This window comes from Geotrypetes seraphini, chromosome 14, assembly GCF_902459505.1.
Source record: "Geotrypetes seraphini chromosome 14, aGeoSer1.1, whole genome shotgun sequence".
Taxonomy (NCBI): domain Eukaryota; kingdom Metazoa; phylum Chordata; class Amphibia; order Gymnophiona; family Dermophiidae; genus Geotrypetes; species Geotrypetes seraphini.
The window spans coordinates 28,292,754-28,320,462 of NC_047097.1; the positions used below are offsets into that span (position 1 = coordinate 28,292,754).

Genomic DNA, 27,709 nt, shown 5'->3' on the forward strand with positions numbered 1-27,709 from the left:
TTACCCACAATGTTAAAGTGGGTTATAATATAAGATAATACCATATCCAAAGTATTTATAAACTGTTAAGTACATCTTAAATATAATATCCACCCTATTTATTCAAAAATATTTCTGAATTAACCATTCCCCTCTTTTACTAAGCTACGTGGCCCGGAGCGCTAAATGTTCTGATGCTGCTCCGACACACATAGGCATTCTATGAGCATCGGAGCATTTTGCGCTCCAAGCCAAAGTAGAAACTTCTACCCAAACTTAGTAAAATGGGGAAGTGGGGGGTAGAACGGGTACTAGTGGATCGGGTCTTTATCTGCTGTCATCTACTATGTTACTATGATTTTTCAAGCCATCATAAATTATAAAGACTAGGTGAAACTCGATGAAGTTACAGAGAAATACTTTTAAAACCAATAGGAAGAAATATTTTTTTCACTCAGACAATAGTTAAGCTCTGGAACGCGTTGCCAGAGGTTGTGGTAAGAGCGGATAGCCTAGCTGATTTTAAGAAAAGTTTGGACAATTTCCTGGAGGAAAAGTCCATAGTCTATTATTGAGACAGACATAGGGGAAGCCACTGCTTGCCCTGGATCAGTAGCATGGAATGTTGCTACTCTTTGGGATTCTGGAATCGTGCTGTTCTCGGAGATTCTATATGGAATGTTGCTACTCTTTGGGTTTTGGCTAGGATTGACCACTCCTCCCCCTGCCTTACGTGTGCCTTCACTTCCACCACCCCCCTCCCCAACCGTACCTGCCAGCTTGAGCAGCAACTCCAACCTGCTGCTTGCGCTAGTGTCGGCTCTCCCTTTGATATCACTTCTGGATCCCACTCCTAGGAAGTGATGTCAGAGGAAGAGCTAATGCCAATGCGGGCGCCAAAATTATTGATGCTGCTTGCGCCAGGGAAGTTTAAAGAGGTACAGAATAGGAAAGGGGTGTGCGCATGGCAGGGGGTGTGGGAAAGGAGCAGGGGGGATGGAGAAGAGGGGTACCACTGCCCCCAGGCACTTCTCACCCTCTCTATGCCTCTGGTGGGGTATATAGTTATGCATGCTACAATTTACATGTGTTTTTCAGAGATCAAGGTGCTAGCATGTACTTCCACTCTGTCACTGGTGTAAATTGTCAGGCCTACCCTTTAGATTTAAAGAAGCAGACAAACTTATCCATGTTCTCTTGGCTTCTGCAGCTGGTGTCATGATTTTTGCAGTTGTCTGGATCTCGCCACATCTTGGTAGGTAGACTTTCCTGCCTCAATCACCTCAAACCCCAGCCAATGAAGTTAGAGGACCTACTATATATAAAGACAAACTGCAGACCTCACAGCATACCCAGAAGAAAGCCACAGCTTGATGGCTGAAACGTCGGTTTTACCTACCCAGATGCGGTGAGATCCAGACAACTGCAACAACCATGAACTTATCCATGTTTAAGAAACAACCCTGACAATATTTGCTTTGCTCAGATTTGACTGATGTTCGGCTTATGGAAACGGTGTAGGATAATTGTGAGGAAGTACATTGGGGTACTTGTATAATTGTATGTTAGAAATATTTTGATGCTGTATATTTTATTATGTATGTTTAATTGTTCTCCGCTCTGGATAAGGATGGACTACGAATAATAAATATAAACCATATAAACTATTAAATATAGGTGCGCTTTTCTACGATTAATCCTTGATATGGAGAAAAAAACCAGGCAGTGGAGATGGCCAATGGTGCTGGAAAAAGTTTTATTCTCTCAAAACGACCCGACATGTTTCCGGCAAACGGGCCTACGTCAGGGGTCTGACACGTTGATAGAATTCTTTAGGACATGATGAGACATAGATTCAACCATGTTCTCCGACAGCAGCACCTCAAATAAGGATGTTCTTTCGTTGTAAAGAATTCCATCAATACGTTAAACCCCTGATTCCAGCCTGTTATGTGCATGTCGGGTTGTTTTGAGAGAATAAAAATTTTTCCAGCACCAGTGGTCATCTCCAGGGCTGGATTAACAGGTAGGCCCAGTAGGCATGAGCCTAGGGTCCGAAATGGTCAGGGGGGCCCGCCGCTGGAACCACCCTCTCTATTCTGCCGCTGCTGCTTTCCTTAACCAGCAGCGGCGGCAGCAAACCTTTAAATCAGAGCATGGAATGTTGCTACTGTTTGGGTTTTTGCCAGATGATGGTGACCTTGATTGATTAAGGTGAAGATGGGCTACTGGGCTAGGTGGACCCAGTAGGGCTATTCTTATGTTCTTACTCTCACCCTTCAGATGTTTTCTCTAACATTGTTCTTTTTAACTTTAATACTTTTTATGGAACAAGTTATCAGGAAATGATCAGTCATCTCATAATCACCTTCGGCAGGAGATAAAATTAGATTTAATCTGCGTCCACCAGAATGTGTAGGGCCAGTGACCCATTGCTTCATTACTAGATCTGTGATTAAATTACTGAACTCATTAGAATGGCAGATATTCGAATCCTCCATATGTCTGTTGAAATTCACTCTGATGATCACTTCAGGGGATTGAACCAATAATGCCAAAGTCTTGGAGTATTGTATTCAGTTTGGAGGTCATATCTGGCAACGGATGTAAAAAGACTTGAAATGATTCAGAGGAAAGTGCCAAAAGTGGTATGGGGCTTGAGCCAAAAGACATGAGAATAGATTGGAAGATCTGAATATGTATACCCTAGAAGGAAAGATTGTTAGGGGTGGTATGAGAACATCATGGGCTAAATGAAAAATACTAACGCCAGATTTCTGGAGGTGTTAGCGTTTAGCGCGTGCATTATTGTAGAGCACGCTAAAACCACTAGCACACCTTAGTAAAAGGAGCCCCAAGTTTCCATCAGCAGATGAATTAAATAATTGTTTCTTGTCAAAGGTAAAAAATGAGAGATCCAATATTGTGCCAGGGTTTATTCAAGATAAAAATAAAGAAAGTGTTACTTACTTTTAGGTCCAAATTACATTCTTTTCAGGAACAATCTTTGACTAGTATTTCAAAACTGATAGCAAATGTTAAAAGAATTAGCAACTTTTTAGATCCTATACCCGTGAAGTGGATAACAATGGACAACACATGGTCAATTACTATTTTGACTTCAAATGCTTAATGAAAGCCTTTTAACAAATCTAGTTCCTGTGATGCGGAAACAGGTTATTTTTACCCTATACTAAAATCTTCCAGTGATGATATAGGAAATGTTAGTAACTGTAGACCACTCCCCGCTAAGGTGATAGAACAGGTGGTTGTGAAACAATTAACTGATTATATGGAAAAAATTAAATATAGTATTATATCTCGGTCAATTGGGAGTTAGAGCAGGTTCCTATATAAGTGAGACATATGTAGGACACATTTTCTTGGCACTGCAGTACCATTAGATGTGGCAGCAGCTTTTGATTTGGTTTAGTAAAACCTTCTTATTCAAATATTATGATCTATTGGAGTTAGTGGGAAAGGTTTGGGATGGTTTATTTCATTTCTAAGTGATAGAACCTTCATAGTAGGTGCCAAAGCTGCTGCTACTACAATCTTTCATATGAAACGTGGGGTTCTGCAGGGGTCAGTTAAGTCCTCTTCTTACTTTGATTCAATCATTTGGTTGTAATATTGGGCCTCTTCTCCCTTGAAAAGAGAAAACTGAGAGGGGACATGATCGAAACATTCAAGATAATGAAAGGAATAGACTTAGTAGATAAAGACAGGTTGTTCACCCTCTCCAAGGTGGAGAGAACTAGAGGGCACTCTCTAAAGTTTAAAAGGGGATAGATTCCATACAAACATAAGGAAGTTCTTCACCCAGAGAGTGGTGGAAAACTGGAACGCTCTTTCGGAGGCTGTTATAGGGGAAAACACCCTCCAGGGATTCAAGACAAAGTTAGACAAGTTCCTGCTGAACCAGAATGTACGCAGGTAAGGCTAGTCTCAGTTAGGGCACTGGTCTTAGACCTAAGGGCTGCCACGGGAGCGGACTGCTGGGCACGATGAACCACTGGTCTGACCCAGCAGCGGCAATTCTTATGTTCTTATTGCTATGCGGACAACATTTTGATAGTAGAACTAACCTCTTACCACTTAATTTTTCTACCTGGCAAAATTGTCTTGTGGCCTAGCACAATGGTTAGAAAATCATCAGTTGGTCTTAAATATTGAAAACCAATCACATACTGGATTGTAGGCAGAATGAATCTGCCACCGATGACACTTAGGGGTTCATTTTCAACATGCAAAGATGTCCAAAAAACGGTATAAACCGGCACTTAGATGTTTTTCTCGCCAAAACATCCAAGTGCCGATTTTCAAAAGCAACTGTCTGGATGCCTTGCTAGGCTTCTTGGTCGCTGTATGTCCAAAGTTCAAAGGGGCATGTTGGAGGTGTGTTGTGGGTGGGCTTAGCACTTGGACATCTTGCAGTTATAATCGGACCTATCCCAAGATGTCCAGGACGCAATTTAGATATCCAGATCTAGACCTGTTTTAAAAGCATCTAAGTGCCAAAAAATATCCAAACTGACCAGATGTCTATGGCCTATGTCCCAGAATGCCAAAGAAAGACTATGATCAACTAATTTAAACCATATTCATTGTTGGTTTAATCATAAATTGATAATGTGCGACTGTTGGACAGATTGGATTCAGGCCTTTATCTGCTGTCAACTATTACAGTATGCTACAATGTTATTCTGTACATATAGGTGAACTCTGGGTGTGGCATGGACTGAGTGCATACTTACGTGTATTAATTTTATGTCATTATGCGCTCCAAAAGGTCATAAAGCTGTTTAATTTATTAACTTTTAGTGCTATGAGTCAGATAGATAAATTATTCTCTGGCAGTGCAAGATAGACTTTGTGATATTTTGGTCATTGTATCTTTTGGATTTCATAAGTTTTTAAGAGTTAAAGAAGCAATTAATGATAAGATAACTTTTCTGGATGGCATTATTAGCTGTCAGCCAAACTGGAATGAAACTGCGCTAGCAAGGAGGGTTTCTGTCAGCCAGCAGAGTGTGAGCCTGGGACCTGGGATCTCAGTTTTCCTGCTTATTCAGAATCAACTGTTATCAACCAAGCAACAATAAATGCCACAAAGACTTCCATTTTTCCTTATCAGCATTCAAACGTAAAGGAACAAAGGGTTGTACATTATTGCCTCAAGAAACTTACCATATGTAACTGAGCAATTGAAAGGCCTTCTATCAGACCAAAAAATATATTAGACAAGGTCCTAGGAGAAAGTAACAAACTTACTCTGCTGATGGTTGATTACAGCGTGAACTTTGATTCTAAACGAAAGAATCTATCCAACTCAAGGCCGATCCATCAACTCCTTGCTCATTTCACCACTCCTCTAAATGATTTGAGCCAACTAAATCAAAAAGTGGATAATAAATCCAGCAAAACCAATAATCCCCTTTTCCCCTTCAAACAAATTTTATCCTGTAGAGCAGGAGTCTCAAAGCCCCTCCTTGAGGGCCGCATTCCAGTCAGGTTTTCAGGATTTCCCCAATGAATATGCATGAGATCTATGTGCATGCACTGCTTTCAATGCATAGTCATTGGGGAAATCCTGAAAACCCGACTGGATTGCGGCCCTCAAGGAGGGACTTTGAGATCCCTGCTGTAGAGCCATTAAAACAGTTTCTGTACTACAAGATTTTTAGGAAATTAATGTATTATATTCAGCTGTATATGTGCAGTTTTTTAAATTCTATTTTGTAAACCACATAGAACTTAATGGTATTGTGGTATAGAAATAACATTTTTGGCTATGTTATGTTACTGTACGATACTATTTCCTAATAGAGTGAATATCCACTAATCTGTTCATTTCATGTATATTTCTTTACACTCTCCTCGCCAGTCATGACCCTACTCACTGTTTCACTCCCCAGTCAAGGCAATCACTTTCCTCATTCCCCACTTCTCGTCTTCATTAGTCACTCTCTCTCTCTTACTCCATTCACACCAATCACTTCCTCTTTCAACTCTGTCCATTTCTACCAGTCACTCTCTCTATTAATTTCACCCCTCCCCCATCCACATCAGTCATTCTTTCTTTCTCAAGCTCCTCTGTGCCCCCCCCACCAGACACTCTGCACTCCCCATACCCCTCCCTGTCTCCACCAGTCACTCTCTGTCCACAGTACTCAGTCTTAAAGCTTTTCTTCCCATGTCCATTTTCACTTATTGTGAATGAACCAGCTCTCTTTGGGTGGAGAAAAATGGCTGGCTGCCTGCATGCTTTCTCCATATCTCACGCCTGTGTGCTTGCTCCCCCATTAATTATTGTTAATCGTATATTAATCTTGGTAGCACCAGAAGAGGAAAGGGAGTGGCGGTGCATTCTAGATGGGTTCAGACTGTCCACTGCTCTCTTTTCATCTGGGGAGCCTAGCAAAAGGTGTCTTCCCCAGAGACAAATATTAACAACATGACGAGGCTCATTTTCAAACAAGGAAAAACATGCAGAAAGTGGCTTAAAGGGGCAGATGGAAGCTTTTCTTACCAAACCATTCCAATTCACTATTTTCAATTCTATATTCTAGACCGATATCTATGCTGTTGCTCAGTAGTTCATCTACATCTTAAGGGGGGGGTGTTAGAGGCATGGTGTGGGTGGAACTAGAGTAGGCTTATGACTTGAACATTTTTCTGCCATAATTGAACATTTAAGTGTTAAAGTGGTTCAGTTTTTTCTTGTGGGATAGGATTTTCTGTGTAGAAATTGGTGGGGATCAGTCAAGTTGGTCTGTTCTTGCTATAGGAGTGCCTCAAGGATCAACATTATCGACTGCTCTTTTTAATATCTTTTTGCTCTTTGTCAAGAATTGAAATTGCTACGGGTGAATTATAAGTTGTATGCAGATGACATTCAATTTGTAGTACCAGTCAAAGGCTAATTGATGCTTTATCCTACATTGAGAATTGCTTTAAAGCAGTGATCTCCAACTCAAACCCTTTGCAGGGCCAAATTTTGAATTTGTAGGTACTTGGAGGGCCGCAGAAAAAAAATAGTTAATGTCTTATTAAAGAAATGACAATTTTGCATGAGGTAAAACTCTTTATAGTTTATAAATCTTTCCTTTTAGCTAAGTCCTAATAATAATATTGTAATTTATAGCTAAAGAGACGTATGATCAAGAAACTGTTTTATTTTACTTTTGTGATTATGATAAACAATCCGAGGGCCTCAAAATAGTACCTGGCGGGCCGCAAGTTTGAGAACATTGCTTTAAAGTGATTAAGCGATGGATGGATGAAAATCAACTCAAGTTGAACATTGGAAAAACTGAAATTTTCTGTGCAGGTCATGGGGGAGAGTATGGCACAGTGGTTAAAGCTAGAGCCTCAGCACCCTGAGGTTGTGGGTTCAAACCCACGCTGCTCCCTGTAACCCTAGGCAAGTCACTTAACCCCCCCCCCCTCCACACACACACACACATTGCCCTAAGTACATTAGATAGATTGTGAGCCCGCCAGGACAGACAGGGAAAAATGCTTGAGTACCTGAATAAATTCATGTAAACCATTAGAAAACTGAATAAATAAATAAAAGCATTTAGATAAATTTCCATCAGAAATTTTGCTTGACAATATAGCAATTCCAGTGTCTAGCCAGTATAAATATTTGGGTATTATTTTGGACTCGACTTTATCATTCAAGCCATAGATCAAATCTGTAATTTTGAGAGCTTTTTTAAAGCTTTGTCTGCTCCGCAAGTTGAGGGACTTTTTTCCAACTAATGATCTTCAAACAATCATAACTGTGATATTGACACCTATTTTTGACTATTATAATTCACTTTTCATAGGTCTATCAAAGTATGTGATCCAGGCTTTACAGTTGTCACAAAATGCAGCTGCACGATTGAGAGTGCCTCAAAATTTGACCATATTACACTGATATTGTGTAACCTTCATTGGTTGCCTATCACTTTTCAAACTGAGGTTGAGGGGTGGTAGATTCAGGGGCAATGTTAGGAAATTCTACTTTACGGAGAGGGTGGTGGATGCCTGGAATGCGCTCCTGAGAGAGGTGGTGGAGAGGAAAACTATGACTGAGTTCAAAGAAGCGTGCGATGAACACAGAGGATCTAGAATCAGAAAATAATATTAAATATTGAACTAGGCCAGTTACTGGGCAGACTTGTACGGTCTGTGTCTGTATATGGCCGTTTGGTGGAGGATGGGCTGGGGAGGGCTTCAATGGCTGGGAGGGTGTAGATGGGCTGGAGTAAGTCTTAACAGAGATTTCGGCAGGTGGAACCCAAGCACAGTACCGGGTAAAGCTTTGGATTCTTACCCAGAAATAGCTAAGAAGGAAAAAAATTTAAATTGAATCAGGTTGGGCAGACTGGATGGACCATTCGGGTCTTTATCTGCCGTCATCTACTATGTTACTATGTATTTTGAACACTAGAACCCAGTAGGGTTGAGTGTTTCTTTTCAGTTATAATCAGCCATCTCAGTCGTTGCGCTCTGAAAATAAAATGTGGTTGGAGATATCATTTTTGAAACATGTGAGGTTGTCCTGTTTCTGTTATTCTATGATGACTGCACAGGGTGCTTTTTTGTGGAACGCACTACCTGCCAAAATGAAAAGTGCGTCCAGTCTTGTTCAATTTAGAAGTGGTTTAAAACTATGTTATTTAACAAATGGTTTTCTTTCTTTTTTTGGTCTACTGAATATATTCTATTTCACAGACGATATAAATTCTTTTCATTTTTAGGTTGCAACAATTTAAACATCATAAAAAATATTCCATGAAAATTATATCTAAAAGTACCAGAAAATGATGTTCACTGTTATTCAGCGCTGTGAATCATTCCACCAGAAATGTAAAATAGGTAAGTAGATGAACTCCCTGTATGAGCCACACATAGCAGAAATGAAAGATGTTTCTTTGTGGTACAAAGATGAAACGTTGTGCTAAATAGCAAAAAGAACCCAAACCTTCTCCATACAGCAGATATAGCTATAGTAAATCCAGAAGTAAATGAAATGGAAAGGCATGTGGACACAGTGATGACACTAACAAAAAGGTCACCAAGGTGCAATGGAAGAGCATTATGTCTCCAGGGCACATCACTAAGCGACAGAATATTCTGACCTTCAAATGTGTAGCACACAGTCCCTTAATCTAGCCAATGACCTTCCTGGTCAAAGATCACCAAGCTTCACATTTCACATATCACTGTTTGCTGCTCAAAGCTTGGGGGATATATCCTAAATTTTCTCTTTATTTTGTCTTTTCCCTTCACTGGAGTTCCTTTCTACCCTAACCCTTGTTAACCGTGTCGAGCTTTGCGAATGTAGAGATGATGCGGTATACAAACCCAAGGTTTAGTTTAGTTTAGTATCCCATATCTCTTGGTCTGCATTCACTGTAGAGATTATAGTCTTTTGGTCTTTACTAAAAGCATTACTGTTAGGCTCCAGAGTCTTAATCTCACACCTTCCTTTCTCCCTCCCAGTGCTAGCTGGAAGTGAGTTATAGCATTTTTAGAAGTGGATCGGCATCACTGGCTGAGGAGTATTGTAACAGTGTTACCTGCCTTTAGTGAATCACCCTGATTTTGGTTCAAGATAAGACAATCAGCGTAATTACTGCTTTTGTTTTGATGGGTTGCTTGTAAATTTAGTCTTATATGTATGCACATTGTATGTTTAGTTAGTTGATTTTAATTATGTATGTCTTATATTGTAACTCATTCAGAATTGTTGGCTGTTAGTGAGTAATACATTTTTATATATAAATTTAAGACTATGTCCTGGGCACAATTTGGACATTTGGGGCTACACCTATTTTAATAATGAATACCATATTTCTCGCTCTATAAGACACACTTTTTTCGCCCCAAAGTGGGTGGAAATAAGGGTGCGTCTTATTGAGGTTGATATGGAATAAGGAGTCTATCAATGAATTCGGGTTGGCTATTGGAACGAATAGTAAGGGTTAACAGTAAAATTTTGTAACTAATTCTGTGCTCGACAGGCAGCCAATGAGCGTCGATTAGAAGGGGAGAGACATGGTCATACTTCTTTGCGCCGTAAATGATCTTAATAGCAATATTCTGTATTATCTGAAGGCGGCTTATTTCCTTTTTGGTAATGCCCTTATAGAGAGCATTACAATAATCTATGCAGGAAATAACCAAAGAGTGAATTAATGTGTTCAATGATGAGGGATCGAGCAGTTTAGCAAGAGACCTTATCATTCTGAGACAGTGGAAAAATTTCTGAACCACCGTACTGATGGGATTTTGTAGACTTCAATCATATCTTCCCTTAGCTGTCTCTTTTCCAACCTCTTTAGTCTTTCTTCATACGAGAGGAGTTCCATCCCCTTTATCATCTTGATCATATATACATACATCTATTACTACCGATCATTTCAATAGCACTATTAAATGTACAAAGTTCTATACATATTATATGCAGGTACTTTATCTGTTTCTATTGGGTTCACAATCGCAAATTTTTGTACCTGTGACAATGGAGGGTTAAGTGACTTGCCCAGGGTCACTGAGAATTGAACCCAGTTCCACTGGTTCTCAGGCCTCTGCAGTAACCACTAGGCACATAAACAATCATCTGCCCAAAGGCTTTAGAAAGCTACTTTCCCTGTGAATAGCTCCATTTTCTTACCTTGCGATATGTGGCTCTAGTTTTTCTACCTTCACTCCTTTCCTGTGTTGTCTTCAGCACGCTCTCTTTTGTGCACCTGTCTTTCTCAATGGCTGGCTGTCTCTATATCACTGTCTATACAAACCACCACTATAACTGTTTCTCTCTGAATAACTCTCTTTCTCTGCTCTTTTGTCACTATCTTCTGGACTATTATGTAATGTGCCTTATAAACGAGTGGAAGGGATGGGGAAGGCTGGGAGCAGCCCTCACCTAACTCCTTCACCTACTTTCTTTGTTACTCACCTCAGCAGCATCACAGACGCATGGGTGGAGCTATGTGGAAAAATCGAAGAGAGGGCAAGGGGACAGATCAGCCTTTCTCACGAGATGGGCTTCATTATTGAAGTGTGGCAAGATAAGAAATATGATCTTTAGTAACACGGTGGCAAAAAGATATATTTGAGAGCAGGAACAGGTTGCAAGATGACATCAGTAAAAAAAAATTCCTGAAGAAGTCAAGTGGCTGTTTACCTGAACAAAAGAAAGCTGCTCACATTAAATTCAGCACCCACACTGGTGATGGTGGGTAGAGAATGATATGGGGACAGAATTTGTCCCTGTGGTTAACTGCAGAAAACCATCCCCATATCATTCTTTAAGGAGAGAGGGAAGAATCAAAGTAAGAACGGGCAAAACCACTGACCAGTGAATCAAATACAAACAAGGGTGTACAAAATAAACAGTCAAAACCAAATACAAAACCACTGACCCTCAAGCTTTGCATTGAAAAATGCTTATGTAGAAGGACTGAGGTTGAGATAGACACTAAAGAATGACATGGGATGGTTTCCCGCAGTTATCCGCAGGGCAGGGACAGTGACAAATTGTCACCATGTCATTCTCTATGGGAAACCATCCCTGTGTCATTCTTTAAGGAGAGAAGGAAGAATCAGAGTATGAATGGACCCAAGTGTTGATAATACAACAACCTAGGCCTTCATAGTGCCGCTGAGCGACCAAAGCTAAATGGGGTGTTTTGGGAGGCGTGTTGAGGGCGGGAGTTGAGCGGGATGTGGGCCGGCTTAGACATAGTCGTACAGCATGTTATAACCGAAAGTTTTACAACAGAGCCTAGGCGGAACTTGGACGTTGTGACTTAGACCATGTAAAACATGATCTAAGTCACAAAAACCCACCTAAAGTCACCAGATAAGCACTGCAAACACATAAAACAGATCCCAACACACTACCCCAGTGATCACCAACCCCCCACCCCCATAAAAATTATAATCATAACTTTAAAATTCAGCCTCCAGACCATCATTACCTGGCCGCTTGGCATAGGAAAGCCTAGTCGTCCAGTCCAGAGGCAGCTTAAGTTGTCTTGGGGATGGGTTAGAGACTCATGGAGAGGAGGACCCATGCCCATAAGCCCCTGTAATCACTGCATTGATACTTAAACATGTGCACTCCCCTATACACCCCAAAACCCTTTTGTACTGGCATATAAGTGGCTCCTGCAGCCATAAGGGCTATTGGGGTGGTAGATAAGTGGGTCTAGGGGATTCTGGAGGTGGTTTGGGGGGCTCACAGTAACCTATAAGTGAGCTGTAGGGAGGAGAAGACATGGCACCCTTTTTGTGAAGTTCACAGCAGTGCCCTGTAAGGTATCCCGCTATTTAGGTGGCATGTCTGGGTGTGCTGTCCATCACTTTGCAGACCCCTCCCACGTCCAACAGGGCTTGTTCTAGGCGTTTTGGACTTGGACGGAAAGTTGGACGAAAATGTGGTATAAAGATAGACGATTTAGTGGCTTGGACGATCAGATCAGCAGGACGTATAATTAGAAACGAAAAAAAAAAGTTGGACATATCTTTCAAAAATGTGTCTTAAGCTGTTTTTTTACTTTGGACAACTTGCGAGATGGACGTAAACGGACTTAGATGTCCCTTTCAATTATGCCCCTCTCAGCGAATTACATAATACAAAAAGTGAGGGTACAACTTATTACACAAGAAGTAGATAAGAGGAAAATATGATCTCAAGTATGCAACTCAGGGAATAAAGCTGGGCAATCAGCGAATTACAGAATGCAAAAAGTGAGGAACAACATGTTACTCAAGAAAGACAGAAGGAAAATATAAATTTATAAGTTTACTGAGGCTTCTATTTAAGAGATGAATCTGTCAAACAGTATGGTTGTAATTACTCCCTGAAAGGCGCCGTAGGTCAGCCTGGCTCCATTGATGTAATTACCCAGCCAGGATTGCTGTTTGCTTGTTTGAAACATGAAAGAGAGAGCTCTTGCTTTTCAGGCAGCTAATTTGAATACCTGGTTTGACAAAATTATGCTAGAAGTTCCATCTTACTATAATTTTAGAAAATTACTAAAAACACAACTATTTGATAAATTTGTAACTTAAGTGATCTAATGTTAATGCTTTTAATCTATAGGCATTATGTATCTTCTAGAAATAACTTTTCTTGTATTGTAAATCGGCTGATGTTCAGCCTTATCTTGCTGTGAACCGCCTAGAACAGGGGTGTCCAACCTTTTGGCTTCCCTGGGCCGCATTGGCCGAAAAAAATGTTTCTAGGGCCGCACAAACGTGCAAACGCTGCAGCAAGACAGAGGAGGGAGCTGGCAAGACGGTAAACACCCTGGGGCACCAGAGGAAAACACTGCATCGCCTTCGACCGGGGCTGCACAAAATGTTTCATAGGGCCGCAGGTTGGACACCCCTGGCCTAGAACCTTTTACTGGTTTGGCGTTATACAAGAAATAAATGATTATTATTAATCATAAGCAGCCTATAGAAACAACTGTAATAATTTTATCATGATAATTGAGTTTGTGGTTGAGGGTGATGCCTAAAATTTTTATCTTATTGACTGTTTGAATAGGAGCATTTTTGATACAGATTGGAGGAAGGAGGCTTGAGTCCGTCTTTCCAGGGAAAGAATATGGATTTCGTTTTTGCAATATTTAAGGATAACATTCTCCTGGAGCCATTGATTTATTTTTGTTAGTTTTTGGTTAATGTTGTGAATCTCCTTGTCTGAGTCAGAGTTGACTGGATGGAGCAGCTGAAGGTCATTTGAAAAGGCAAAAACAGAAAACCCAATTAATTGACTTAGAGTTAATAATGGAGCTATGAAGATGTTAAATAAGAGAGGAGATAGTATAGAGCCTTGTGGAATACCATAGTTGTTAATGGAAGTTTTTGAATATGAGTTATTAAAAGTAACCCTAGTGGACCGCTCTGAGAAGTAAGATTGGAACCATGACAGAACTAGAAGCACCAAGACTACAATCAAGACCAGCATTCCAGTCACCGAAGGGATCCAGAGCATGGCCATGACCTACGTACAGGTGGAGGATGACCCAGGACGGTGGACAGAGGTCTCTGTGCAGACTGAGGCCTTCCCCCAACAGTACACTACAGTCTCCACACAGACAGAAGAGGTGGGCCAGCTAGACGGAGACATCTTACAGGAACTGAGGAGCCTAAGGGAGGAGGTGAAGCGCTTGAGAAGCATCCGGGAAGATGAGGCCTTCATCGATGGAGTCATCCAGGAGCTGTCCTAAATCACCGAGCAGGCGCAAGACAAGACCATCCTCGAGATGCCCAAACCGACCAAACCTACAGCTTTGAAACCAACGATTGGGGTACAGGAAGAGGCTGGAGATGCTGACTCCTGGCAGCTGGTAACCTCCTCCACAGGCAAGCACAGAAGACCTTCCCCTTTTTCAGTTTCTTTTTCTTCCAAACAGGGCAGTTTTACATCAACCCCACAAATCACCTTGAGGAACAGATTCCAGCTTTTACAGGAAGGAATTGCCAATGAGGTACAGGAAGATGTCCAACAGATGGCTCCGGTTCCGGGGATAACAGATCAGCTCCCCCCGATGAAGCGCAGAGTGGTAATCATTGGGGACTCCATGCTGAGGGGCACCGAGGGACCAATTTGCAGATCGGATATGCAATCAAGAAAGGTTTGCTGTCTACCAGGATCCAGGATCCAAGATGTCACTGTGTGCCTTGATAGATTTATCAAGCCCCAAGACCACTTCTCCATGCTTCTCATCCACATCGGAACGAAAGACACTGCCAGGAACATACCTGAGAATATACTTTGGAGCCCTGGGTGAGAAGCTGAGGCGGATGGGAGCGCAAGTGGTCTTCTCCTCGATTCTCCCAGTAAGAGGTAAGGGAAGAGCCAGGGAAGAACATATCCAGAGGACAAACGAGTGGCCACACGGATGGTGCAAGGAGATGAACTTCGGATTCCTAAACCATGGCGAGGCATTGCAGGGACTTCAGGGACAAGACGAACTCCACCTGACCAGAAGGGGTAAGAACGTCTTTGGACACTGACTAGCCTGCCTGCTTCGTAGAGCTTTAAACTAGGTAAGCTGGGGGAGAGTACCCACTCACATACTGGCACGGTAAGGAACCATCCTGGCGAGGTATGTTGCAACTCCATTTCTGAGTCCAAGGTAAGTGCACACATTGAAAACAATACTATAGGAGTCACACTAACTCAGGCGGGAAATTCTCCACAGGGACTTAGCAAACATAAGGTATGGAGGGCTATGCCACATGGATGGTGCAAGGAGATGAACTTCGGATTCCTAAACCATGGCGAGGCATTGCAGGGACTTCAGGGACAAGACGAACTCCGCCTGACCAGAAGGGGTAAGAACGTCTTTGGACACTGACTAGCCTGCCTGCTTCGTAGAGCTTTAAACTAGGTAAGCTGGGGGAGAGTACCCACTCACATACTGGCACGGTAAGGAACCATCCTGGCGAGGTATGTTGCAACTCCATTTCTGAGTCCGAGGTAAGTGCACACATTGAAAACAATACTATAGGAGTCACACTAACTCAGGCGGGAAATTCTCCACAGGGACTTAGCAAACATAAGGTATGGAGGGCTATGTACGTTAATGCACACAGTTTAGGCAATAAAATTCTGGAATTGGAGACGGAAATAATGAACGCCGACCTAGACGTGGTGGCGATATCCGAGACTTGGTTCACAGATTCACATGGGTGGGATATGACTATACCGGGTTACAACTTACTTCATCGAGACAGAGAGGGCAAATTAGGAGGAGGGGTAGCACTATACACTAAAGAGGACATCAAAGTTACCAGAATCGCAGATGTCAAGTACACTGGGGAATCCCTCTGGGTGAACCTGGCCAGGGGAAATGACAAATGCCTGTATCTTGGTGTAGTATATAGACCTCCAAGACAACAGGAAAACAAGGATATAGAATTAATCGAGGACATAGAGAGCATCACTTTGCGTTGGGACACAGTATTGTTAGGGGACTTCAATATGTCTGATGCAGATTGGAACACACACGACTCAAACAAATGGTATTGGAGTCCACTAGGGATCAGGCGATACTGGACCTGGTACTCACCAACGGAGAAAGTGTCTCAGAGATTTCGGTAGGCGATACGCTGACCACAACATGGTATGGTTCAACCTCAGGAAAGGTTTCACTAGATCAAACACAGCAACAAAGGTCCTCAATTTTCGGGGCAGTGACTTCAAACGCATGGGAGATTTCGTCCATCGGGCATTGCAAAACCAAGCTGAAACCGATAATGTAGAGGCTATGTGGTCAACTGAAATCTATCCTACACGAAGCAACTCACAGCTATATAAAAACAGTAAGCAAACGGCGGAGAAACAATAAACCTCAGTGGTTCTCTGCGGAGATCTCGGACCTCGTTAAAAAGAAGAAAAGAGCATTTATCTCTTGCAAACAATCAGGAAAAAGGGAGACAAAAGAAGACTATCTGGCCAAGTCTAAAGCTATCAAAACAATAGTCAGAGAGGCCAAACTCCAAATAGAAGAGAATCTAGCAAAGAACATTAAGAAGGGGGATAAATCCTTCTTCAGGTATATTAGTGACAAAAAAAGAAACAGATGGGATAGTACGCCTTAGGAAACCAGACTGGAATTATGTAGAATCGGATTATGATAAAGCCGAACTACTGAATGAATACTTCTGCTCAGTCTTTACCTGTGAGGTGCCAGGGTCCGGTCCACAGTTGCAGACAAGGGAAAGCTCGGAAGACCCATTTCAGAATTTTGAGTTTATGCCCAGCAGCGTCTACTGTGAACTATCAAGACTCAAAGTGAACAAAGCCACGGGACCAGACAATCTACACCCCAGGGTACTTAGAGAGTTGAGTGATGTCCGTTATCCGCGCTCTTCAATCTTTCCCTAAGTACAGGAAGAGTTCCATTGGACTGGAAAACAGCTAACGTCATTCCACTCCACAAAAAGGGATGCAGGACGGAGGCTGCGAATTACAGACCGGTGAGTCTCACATCAATAGTGAGTAAACTTATGGAAACACTAATTAAACATAAATTAGATACGATCCTGAACAAGGAGAATCTACGTGATTCCCCTCAACATGGACTTACAAAGGGAAGGTCCTTCCAATCCAATCTAATCAACTTCTTTTACTGAGTAACAAGAAAGCTGGATATGGGGGAGTCCCTGGACGTCGTGTACTTGGACTTCAGTAAAGCTTTTGATAGCGTCCCACACCGCAGGTTATTGAGCAAGATGAGTTCAATGGGATTAGGTGAAACATTAACTGCATGGGTCAAAGACTGGCTAAGCGGTAGACTTCAGAGGGTGGTGGTTAACAGTACCCTCTCCGAAACGTCAGAGATGATCAGTGGAGTGCCGCAGGGCTCGGTCTTGGGCCCGATTCTATTTAACTCAGGGGCTTCAAGGTAAAATAACATTATTCGCTGATGACGCCAAACTATGCAACATAGTAGGCAAAAGCACATTGCCCGACAGTATGACGCGGGACCTACTCTTACTGGAACGTTGGTCCTCGACTTGGCAACTAAGCTTCAATGCTAAAAAGTGTAAGGTAATGCACCTTGGCAGCAGAAATCCATGCAGAACTTACACCCTAAATGGTGAGACCTTAGCTAGGACTGCAGCAGAACGAGACTTAGGAGTGATCATTAGTGAAGACATGAAAACTGCCAATCAAGTGGAGAAAGCTTCATCCAAGGCTAGACAAATGATGGGTTGTATCTGTAGAAGTTTTGTCAGCCGGAAGCCCAAAGTCATAATGCCGTTGTACAGATCCATGGTGAGACCTCATCTAGAATATTGTGTACAATTCTGGAGGCCACATTACCAAAAAGATGTGCTGAGAGCTGAATCGATTCAGCGAATGGCCTCCAGGATGGTCTCAGGACTCAAGGATCTCCCGTATGAGGAAAGGCTGAGTAAATTGCACCTATACTCACTTGAGGAACATAGAGAGAGGGGAGACATGATTGAGACGTTCAAATATATCACGGGACATATTGAGGTGGAATATGATATCTTTTTTTCTTAAAGGAACCACGGCCACAAGAGGGCATCCGCTGAAAATCAGGGGCGGGAAATTTCATGGCGACACCAAGAAGTATTTCTTCACCGAAAGGGTAACCGATTGCAGTGGAATGATCTTCCACTGCAGGTAATTGAGGCATGCCAGACTTTAAGAAAAAATGGGATAGGCATGTGGGATCTCTTAGGGGAAGAAGTTAGGGGGGTAGGTCATTAGAGTGGGCAGACTTGATGGGCCATGGCCCTTTTCTGCCATCATTTTCTATGTTTCTATGGACTTTTCCTCCAGGAAATTGTCCAAACCTTTCTTATAACCAGCTACGCTATCTGCTCTTACTACAACCTCTGGCAATGTGTTCCAGAGCTTAACTATTCTCCGAGTGAAAAAATATTTCCTCCTATTCGTTTTAAAAAAGTATTTCCCTTATTATTTTAAAGAGTCTGTGTTATTTCCCTTTATAAGTATATTTTTAGCTATGATTTTATGTAAAACCACTTAGGCTGTACAATAAACGATATATCGAGATGTAATAAACTTGAAACTTTAACTTCATCGAGTGTCCCCTAGTCTTTGTGATTTTTGACGGAGTGAAAAGTTGATCCACTTTCTTTATCATAAAAAGCTTGCACAAAAAGATGTTTTAAGCAATTTACGAAAGTGGTCACTACCTTTACCTAATCTCAAAATTCCTGGTAGCTTATTCCACATTCTCACTGTTGCCACTGAAAAAGCTGACTGACCTGTTGCCACATATTGTACAGTATCAATCCTCAAACTCACAGCAATTTCTGATCTCAGTTTCATATTAGGTAAATATGACGGCCAAAGTGCACCTGCTGAATTAAGTGTTGTTTATTTAGCAGAGGCATGACTCGGGCAGGAGACGCTTTTGGCTGGTGGGGCTTGGCAACCCTGCCAGCCAAGATACTGTAATATTTTATTGATTGGGGAGGGGAGAGGGACCCTCCCCAAAATGGACTTCCGGCTCCTGCCTTGTCTCTGAGAACTTACTCTGTTTACTTTCTACCTGTAGCAAGGTAGGATTAAGTGACTTGCCCAAGATCACAAGGAGCCACAGCTGGGATTTGAACTCGGCTTCCCGGGTTGTCAGCCCAATGCTTTAACCACTAGACAATCCTTGCACACCACTCAAGACTGGATGCAACTTTTTTCAGATTTAAGTATTGGGATTCAGCATCTGTGCCCATAAAAAAAAAAAAAGGTTGGATGGTGCATTGCATGTTAGAGCCTCAATTGCTCTACTAGTTTACAGGGCATTTTAATATTAATCAGCTCATTTGTATGGTCGGATCGTGGAATGAGTGATCGCGTAGAAAACCAGGCGGTGAGCCGTTTTCTGCATTGGCTCGGCACATACAGTTGTCGCTAAAGCTGTTGAAACAGGTTTCGCAACGATCACTGGCTTTAGTGCATCTGGGCCCAGGCCCACTTACCTGAAATTTGTAGAAGCTAGGTAAAAGTTTTTATCAGGTGCAAGCTTTTTTGAAAAAGAGCAGTAATTGCTGAATAATCACTCGTTTTGAATCGCTTGTGCAGTATCAACTGGTCTGTTTTAGCAGCACTGGATCTCAGCCATGAAAAGATGTGCGCAGAATTGAATCGGTTCAACGGACGGCCACCAGGATGATCTCAGGGCTCAAGGGTCTCTCGTACGAAGAGAGACTGAACAAATTGCAGCTCTACACTCTTGAGGAACGTAGGGAGAGGGGAGACATGATCGAAACATTTAAGTACCTCACGGGACGTGTCGAAGTGGAAGATGATATTTTCTTTCTCAAGGGACCCTCGGCCACAAGAGGGCACCCGCTCAAACTCAGGGGAGGAAAATTTCATGGCGACACCAGAAAGTATTTCTTCACAGAGAGAGTGGTTGATCATTGGAACAAGCTTCCAGTGCAGGTGATCGAGACAGACAGCGTGCCAGACTTTAAGAATAAATGGGATTCCCATGTGGGATCCCTACGAGGGTCAAGATAAGGAAATTGGGTCATTAGAGCATAGACAGGGGGTGGGTAAGCAGAGTGGGCAGACTTGATGGGCTGTAGCCCTTTTCTGACGTCATCTTCTATGTTTCTATATTAACTACAAAAATGGGTGATCTCAAGGGGTAGGGTGAAGGGAGGGGAGTCAGCACTTCTGTAGTTAAGTGCCAGTGTTCATCACTTAACCTCCTAAGTTAACCAGACAAATTGGATTGCATAAAACTCAGTCCTATCTTTACTCGTTTTATATTGCACTTAATCAGATAAGGGACAGCCAGGCACATATGTCTAGATATTCAGTGCCAGTGCCTGGATATTATCACGCCACTGGAGCTTGCACGCATCTGTAAAGCTGAAAGCTATGCTGTCGGTAGTTTCACTACCAGCAGGGCCTCCCAAGGCAGACAGGTTTCAGCTGAGATGTCAGATAACAATCCCCAGGGCAGGATTAACCAATAGGCCAAGTAGGCATGTGCCTAGGGCCCGAAATGGTCAGGGGGGCCCGATGAAGGAGGGCCCGATGATTGTTTTTTCCAAACGGCGATGAGCCCCTCCAGCACTGATCGGCAACGCGGGCCCCACCCCGATCGGCAACACGGCCCCCCATCAACGGAAAGTAAGACAAGCAAGCAACGCGAGTAAGAAAGGCAAAGGGAACTGTAATTGTGCAAGCGGTGCTGCTTGCCCAAAGCTTCCCTCTGACGCAGCTTCCTGTTTCCGCCTGGGCACATGGTGGGGTGGGGCGGGGCAGGGGGCCCAGTGTACTTGTGTGCCTAGGGGCCCTTGACGAATTAATCCTGCCCTGAATATACCAGCAATCTGGTCAGCAGCAGATGAGCAGATGAAGCAACAACGGCGACAGCATCAAATTAATATGCTCAGAAGAAAGGCCCGGCAATCAACTTCTGTTTTCTCCATGAAAACTTGATGATGATGATGATGAGACATAAAGAATGAACGTATAGTGCTAGAAGATGGTTGGAAGGCACTCACCATGCTACTAGGGAAGAACTGATCATCACTCAGAGTATGCCCAATTTCTCTTAGGACAAGCAGGATAGTAAGCCACATATGGGTGTTGTCCCAACAGCTCCCAATTTGCGGATAAGCTCTCCAATAGCTCAGAGAGATTTTTTTTTTTCTCTCTCTGAGCACGTGCAATGCCCGGGCCCCACTGGGCATGCCCGAGCCCTACCCATTTCCCCCTGCTTCCCCCTAATCCCCAGTCTTTAGTTTCCGCCCGTTCCCATCGGTCAGATTTTCTACAGCTCTCCATTACAACTTTTCTACTCATCACCTTGAAGATGCCTGAATCATCTAAAGAAACGACTGGGATGCAGGAGAAGGATGAATACACTGGATCCTCATGAATTGTGCGCCCACTGATTGGATCCGGCGCGGATGGATCAAAGCCGCTAGGATGTCCTGATGCTGATGTTAATGGACAGAAAAGGGAGATCAGAAGCTGTAAAGATATTCTCAACATAGGAGCATGGAACGTACGAAGCATGAATCAAGGAAAACCACAGGGATGATGCTGAAGGACCTTACCACACTAGCACAAAACCGGTTTTTTTTTTAGATCTGTAATTCATCGAGTCACTAGGACTCAAACTCAAGTCGATGGCACCTAACTCATTAACCAGCCTTGATACTGCTCAGCACTGAACCTCAATGGATAACGCTGCTGCTGCCAGCCACAAAGCCAGCTGAATATCTCCTCCTATTTTTCCAAATGGACAGAAGTTGGATAATTATATCTGAACAATGCAAGTTTGTCAGAGCTGCCTAGTTTTTGCAAAGAGGCTTCTTAGACCACTCCTGATTTTTGGAGGACAGCTCCTAATGAATTTATGGTACCAGCAGTGCTGATTTAAACTTAAAGAAACCAGGCTATGAGGGCCGTAATTAGGATTGCCACCTCACTCAGGTCAGCACAAACAACCTTATTCTGCCCTGGTTTCATCCCATTCTATGCACTGAAATGCACCCTGCTTTTCTTTTTTAAAACCAGAACAACAATTTCAACCAGTGATGTTGACCTTGATGATATGGCAACTTTAGGAAAGTTCAAAATAATTTACCAGGTTTTGCACAGCCCATTTGTAAGTTTGTTTTCCATTTGATTATTCAGGAAGCCCAGACGATCTCATTCTGCTGCTGCACATTTTACTAATACCATCCAGCAGAGGGCAACCTCTACCCAGGTGTGTGCGTTTCTGTCCCTCTGCAGCAGAAGGAATTTGACATCATTCTGTGCCCTTGTTTATACAATCTTCTTGAAATTATCATTCCAGGGAAGACTGCATTTTTCTAGACAGAAGATACATGCTTTAAACCCAAATTAAAATTCCAGCTTTCAGTCCTTCCCTTCTCCAGGCTAGCACCTCCCTTACCCAACCCCCTCCACATTCCGTAAGGACAATGTGAGAAAGTTCTCTTTGTTTTAGTAAGATCCCAAGAGGTAAAACAGATCTTATGCTGCCTATCCCCGGAACAAGCAGTGGATTTCCCCAAGCCATCTCAATAATGTGCCCATAGACTTCTCTTTTAGGAAATTATCCAAATCATTTTTAAACCCCGCTAAGGTAACTGATTTTACCACATTCTCTGGCAACGAATTCCAGAGTTTAATTACACATTGTATGAAGAAATATTCTGCCCATGGCTGTCAGTGAGTTACATACTGCTGAGAACTGTGGCTGTTAAATGAACTATCCAAGAGTTAAATGAATTGTCCAAGATGAGGAGAAGTGACAGTGAGATTTGAACTTGACTTTGCTGGTTCTCAGTTTCCCATGATATCCATTCTCTTCATGTCTAGTGTGCAGGATACTAGGGTTACCAGATTTTCTGGAACGAAAATCCAGACCCATTGCCATACTCCCAGGCCTATCTAGTACTGCTCGGTCCCACCCCATTCTACCTGAGTCACGCCACAACCCCGCCCCTCAACCTGTTTGCTTGTCGGGAGGTCATCTGTGCATGCACTGGTAAGACGTGATGATGTCACATGCATCCGCGCATGTGCAGATACCGTCCCATCGTCACTGCTTGCTGGAAGCTTTTCAAAACCTGAACAAAGTGCTGGGTTTTGGAAAAGCTGTCCGGACTCCCAGACATGTCCTCGAAAAGAAGTACATTAGCAGGAATTGGATGAGTTAAGTGTTTGGAGCAGAGTGAAATGTAAATGGGGTAAAGAAAAGTTTTACTTCCCTGGAGGAGATTTAGGGCTCCCTGGGGCTTAGACATTGTTGCTATGTTGTTGGAGCTGCTCCAATGCTCCTGCGCAGCCCCTGATTTTTTTCTATCTTGCCTGATTGGCCAGGTCGTGTCAGGATCCATTTCAGGGGCCGCTTTTGTCCCATGGGCTGCCACGGTTTTTCAGGGCTCTTCCAGTACTCCTGAGCGGTCCCCGACATTTTCTGGGTCTGGCCCAGGTGACCAGAATACATTGGGACCCGCCTTGAAGTCCATTTTAGCCTTGGTGGTTTAGGAGGGGCAGCCGGTTCGGAGGAGGCAGGAAAGGCCAGGGATGCATCTGAAGCCTATGCAAAGTTTGTCCCCATGGCCCGCCAGCCGAGCCACAGCTGCTGTTCTTTGATCTCCCCGGCCCTAGAAAAATACTAGAACCCACAGAAAACCAAAATCTTTACGTGCAACACCCACAAGAACAACACAACAACAGATAGGATGGGATGTTGTACCGGTCTAGAGAGTCTAAAACAGGGGTGGGCAAACTTTTTGACTCTTGGGCCACAATGAGTTCTTAAATTTGACAGAGGGGCTGGACCAAGAGCAGATGGATGGAGTGTTTGTGTGAACTAATATAAATTAAATGTAAACGTCATACTTAAAAGTTTTTGGTCTTTAAAAGGTAGCAAAGCATGAAAACGTAAGGCTTATTGTACAAAATGAATGTACATGATCATCTCTCCCTCTCCTTCACCCCAATTCTTCCTCTTTCCTTTCCTCCACATGTGCAGCATCTTTCCTCCCCTCATTGCCCAGCTTCCATCTTTCCCTCCCATCCCTTGTGCAGCAGAACCCTTGAGCACCCTCCACCACAGTGCAGCCGAACCCCCGCTGACCCTCCATTCTTTCTTCCCATCCAAACCCCACCGACTGTGAGCCCTACATACAGGGCAGGATTAATTCGTCAAGGGCCCCTAGGCACACAAGTACACTGGGCCCCCTGCCCCGCCCCGCCCCACCATGCGTCCAGGCGGAAACAGGAAGCTGCGTCAGAGGGAAGCTTTGGGCAAGCAGCACCACTTACACAATTACAGTTCCCATTGCCTTTCTTAACCGCATTGCTTGCTTGTCTTACTTTCTGTCGATGGGGGAGCCGCATTGCCGATCAGGGGGGGGGGCACGTTGCCGATCGATGCTGGAGTGGCCCATCGCCATTTGGAAAAAACAATGTTGATGCCCTCCTTCATCGGGCCACCCTGACCATTTCGGACCCTAGGCACGTGCCTACTTGGCCTATTGGTTAATCCTGCCCTGCCTACATACCTCCCTCCAGAGCAGCGTCGGGCTGGCAGCACTCTAAACAGGTGGTGATGGTTAGAGAAGGCTTTGGGAATTAGAATGGACATCCTGCCAGAAGGGAGGTGGAGAGAATCTACCATAGAAGAGAATCCTTGATGTTGGAAGGCAAGGGAATCAGCTGAGTCAGTGGGTGGAGATGCTGGTTCATGTGGCCCAGCAGTCGTAACATCTCTCAAGATGGCAAGTGAGTTGACAGCCTTGCTTGATCTGCCAAATGTATGATCGCCATTGTAAACCGTCTTTCCTGAGGCAGATAGGCCCTTGCACAGTTGGTATCCAAGATGCTCCTATGAAAATTAGGGTATGCACTAGAGTAAGTTTGGACTTTTTGAAGTTGATGATGAAGCCCAGACTTTGCAAAAAACCCCAAATATAAATGATAACTAACATTTTCTCTGCATATGTGTTTGTTCATTTTGTGGTTATCATTATGTAACATAGTAAATGACGGCAGATAAAGACCCGAATGGTCCATCCAGTCTGCCCAACCATATACGCTCCATAAATTAATCATTTAATTTAAATGGTTGTTTTTCTTAGATATTTCTGGGCCAGAAACCCAGAGCCCTGCCCGGTAGTGTGCTTAGGTTCTATCTACTGGAGTCTCCATTAAAGCTCATTCCAGCCCATCTTAACCATCCCAGCCATCGAAACCCTCATCAGCCCATCCTCAACTGAATGTCCATATATGGGACACAGACCATGCAAGTCTGCCCAGTACTGGATTAGAGATCCTCTGTGTTCATCCCATGCTTGTTTGAACTCTGTCACCATTTTCTTCTCCAACACCTCCCTCAGGAGCACATTCCACGCATCAACCACCCTCTCCATAAAGAAGAATTTCCTTACATTAGTCTTGAGTCTACCACCCCTTAACCTCAAATTATGTCCTCTGGTTTTACCATTTTCCTTTCTCTGGAAAAGATTTTGTTCTATGTTAATACCTTTCAAGTATTTGAATGTCTGAATCATATCTCCCCTGATCCTCCTCTCTTCTAGGGCAGGGGTGCCCAAAAGGTCAATCGTGATCAACCAGCAGATTTTCAAGGGCAACGCAAGTTGATCGTGGAGCCCATCCCGGGTTTGCAATAGATTTGCGTTGCCTTTGCGTTTTCCCTGCTTCTCCAAAGCGCATCATTAATAAGATTATATTGTGTATATATGAAAAATGAATGGAAGAAATTGCATTACAATTAGTATTATTATTATGGGGACAGGTCTGGGGTGGAGCTTTGGCAGGGGTACTTGCTTGATATTTGTTGGAATTAGGTGTTACTTGGCTTGAAGAAGCTGAAAAACTCTAACCTCTCTGTTCCATTCCCCCTCCCCCTCTGGCCCCTTTCCGTCCTCCTTTCACCACGCTGCTCCAGATCATATTGACATAAGGTAGAAACGTTTTTCATAAGATCCATAACCTTTGTTCTTTTGCCTTCCTGAGTACAGGAGCTGCTGCTGCATTGGCTAAAGTTACTAATATCTGGCCTTATTTGTCAGAGGCCATTATTACATCTTAATCTGAGGCGATGTCATAATTGGACTGCAATAGTAATATATGGGTAAATGCTAAAAGTTCTCATGTGGGAGACAGGCGTAGCTAGTGATAGGAGGTTGGAGAGTGATCATGGCTAAGCAAAAGAAAAAGAAAAATTATCAGACCAAGAAACGTTCGCATCATCAAAAGCTGAAGGACAAACTGAATAACGGTAAATAGTGAAGATCTCTGCTGGCACATTGCCTTTTAAAACATTTATAAATGATCTGGAAAAAGAAAGTTAATTTATTAATGGCTGCCTGGATGGTGGTGGCTGGAGCCTGGAAGCAGGTTGAGGGCTCTCTGGATAGGGGAATGGATGGACAGAAGTGCTATCAATGATGGGTTATGATAAATGAACTTGTTTGCACTGGCTTCCTATTTAACGTGTGAGAAATGAAAATACTAATATACAGTATTTTCTAATGGTGTTAATTGTTGCAAAATAATACAAAGGTATGAACATATAAAATATAATACCAATATAATATAAAACCAATTAAAATGCAACTAAAAAACACTAGAGGTTATAACTCATAAATTCCAGTAGAGGGAATTTGATTAATATAGAGTGTGCAAACAGTATTACTGACTCAAATGGGGGGAGGGGCGGGGGGGAGAGAGAGAAAGCATTCCTAGGACAGTAATGGATACTATACACAATGCCTGCAGTCAAGTGAACATTAAACTAGAGGTGTCAGCACAACTAACCATAAGGGCTATTGTTCAAAAAACTGATTCATGGCATATGACCGTAGGAGCTAGTCTTTTCTGCTCATGTTTAATTTTTCTTTTCATCAGTATTTTTATGCGAGCACATTAAAGGCACATTTTACAGTAGTTTTGAGAATCTGCCCCTCATTGGGCAGTGCTAAGGTAATAATAATAATAATTTATTTCTTATATACCGCTATACCGTGAAGTTCGAAGCGGTTTACAATAAAGATACATTTGACAGTACATGGGATAGAAACGGTTTACAATAAAGATACGTTTAGTCAGTACATGGGATACAGGTGGGTTACAGTAAAGATATATTTTGTCAGTACATGGGATACAAGTGGGTTACAGTAAAGATATATTTTGTCAGTACATGGGATACAGGTGGGTTACAGTAAAGATATATTTTGTCAGTACATGGGGTGCAGGTGGGTTACAATAAATTACATTATGTCAGTACATGAGATTCAAGGTGGAAAGTATAATTAGTTTCGGGCTTTGGAATTAGGGGGCGAGCTGGAAGGGTCATGGTGAGGAAGAGTTGGGTATGGGAATTTAGAATTTGTTAAACAGTCGAGTTTTCAGGGATTTTCTAAAGTCTGCGTATGTAGTGGCCTCAAGTATGGGCTTTCCAAGCCATGTGTTCAGCCTGGCTGCCTGGAATGATAACATTCTATCTAGAAACTTTTTGTATTGGTGAGATTTCAGGGAGGGGTAATTAAATAGGTTTGTTCTGCGAGTGCTCTTGTTGGACTCGTTGGAGGAGAACTGGGAGAATAGGTAAGCTGGAAGAATCCCAAAGACAGCTTTGTAGCAAAAACAAGCAAACTTGAAGAGGACTCTGGATTCTGCAGGTAACCAGTGGAGTTT

General features: G+C 42.9%; 1 protein-coding gene across 8 annotated transcripts in view; it reads left to right on the top strand.

Moving 5' to 3' along the window:
* The window catches only part of LOC117348528 (stomatin-like protein 1), a 109,252-nt gene that overhangs the window by 22,683 nt on the left and 58,860 nt on the right, over nt 1–27,709 (top strand). For 7 of the 8 annotated variants that reach the window (XM_033920758.1, XM_033920764.1, XM_033920765.1 and 4 more), the window contains one exon: nt 8,736–8,853. In XM_033920758.1, coding sequence (XP_033776649.1) covers nt 8,799–8,853 — 55 coding nt within the window. In that variant the 5' untranslated portion in view covers nt 8,736–8,798. Of the gene's footprint in view, nt 1–8,323; nt 8,854–27,709 lie in introns of those variants that run through there. The other variant, XM_033920766.1, reaches the window with a different exon arrangement.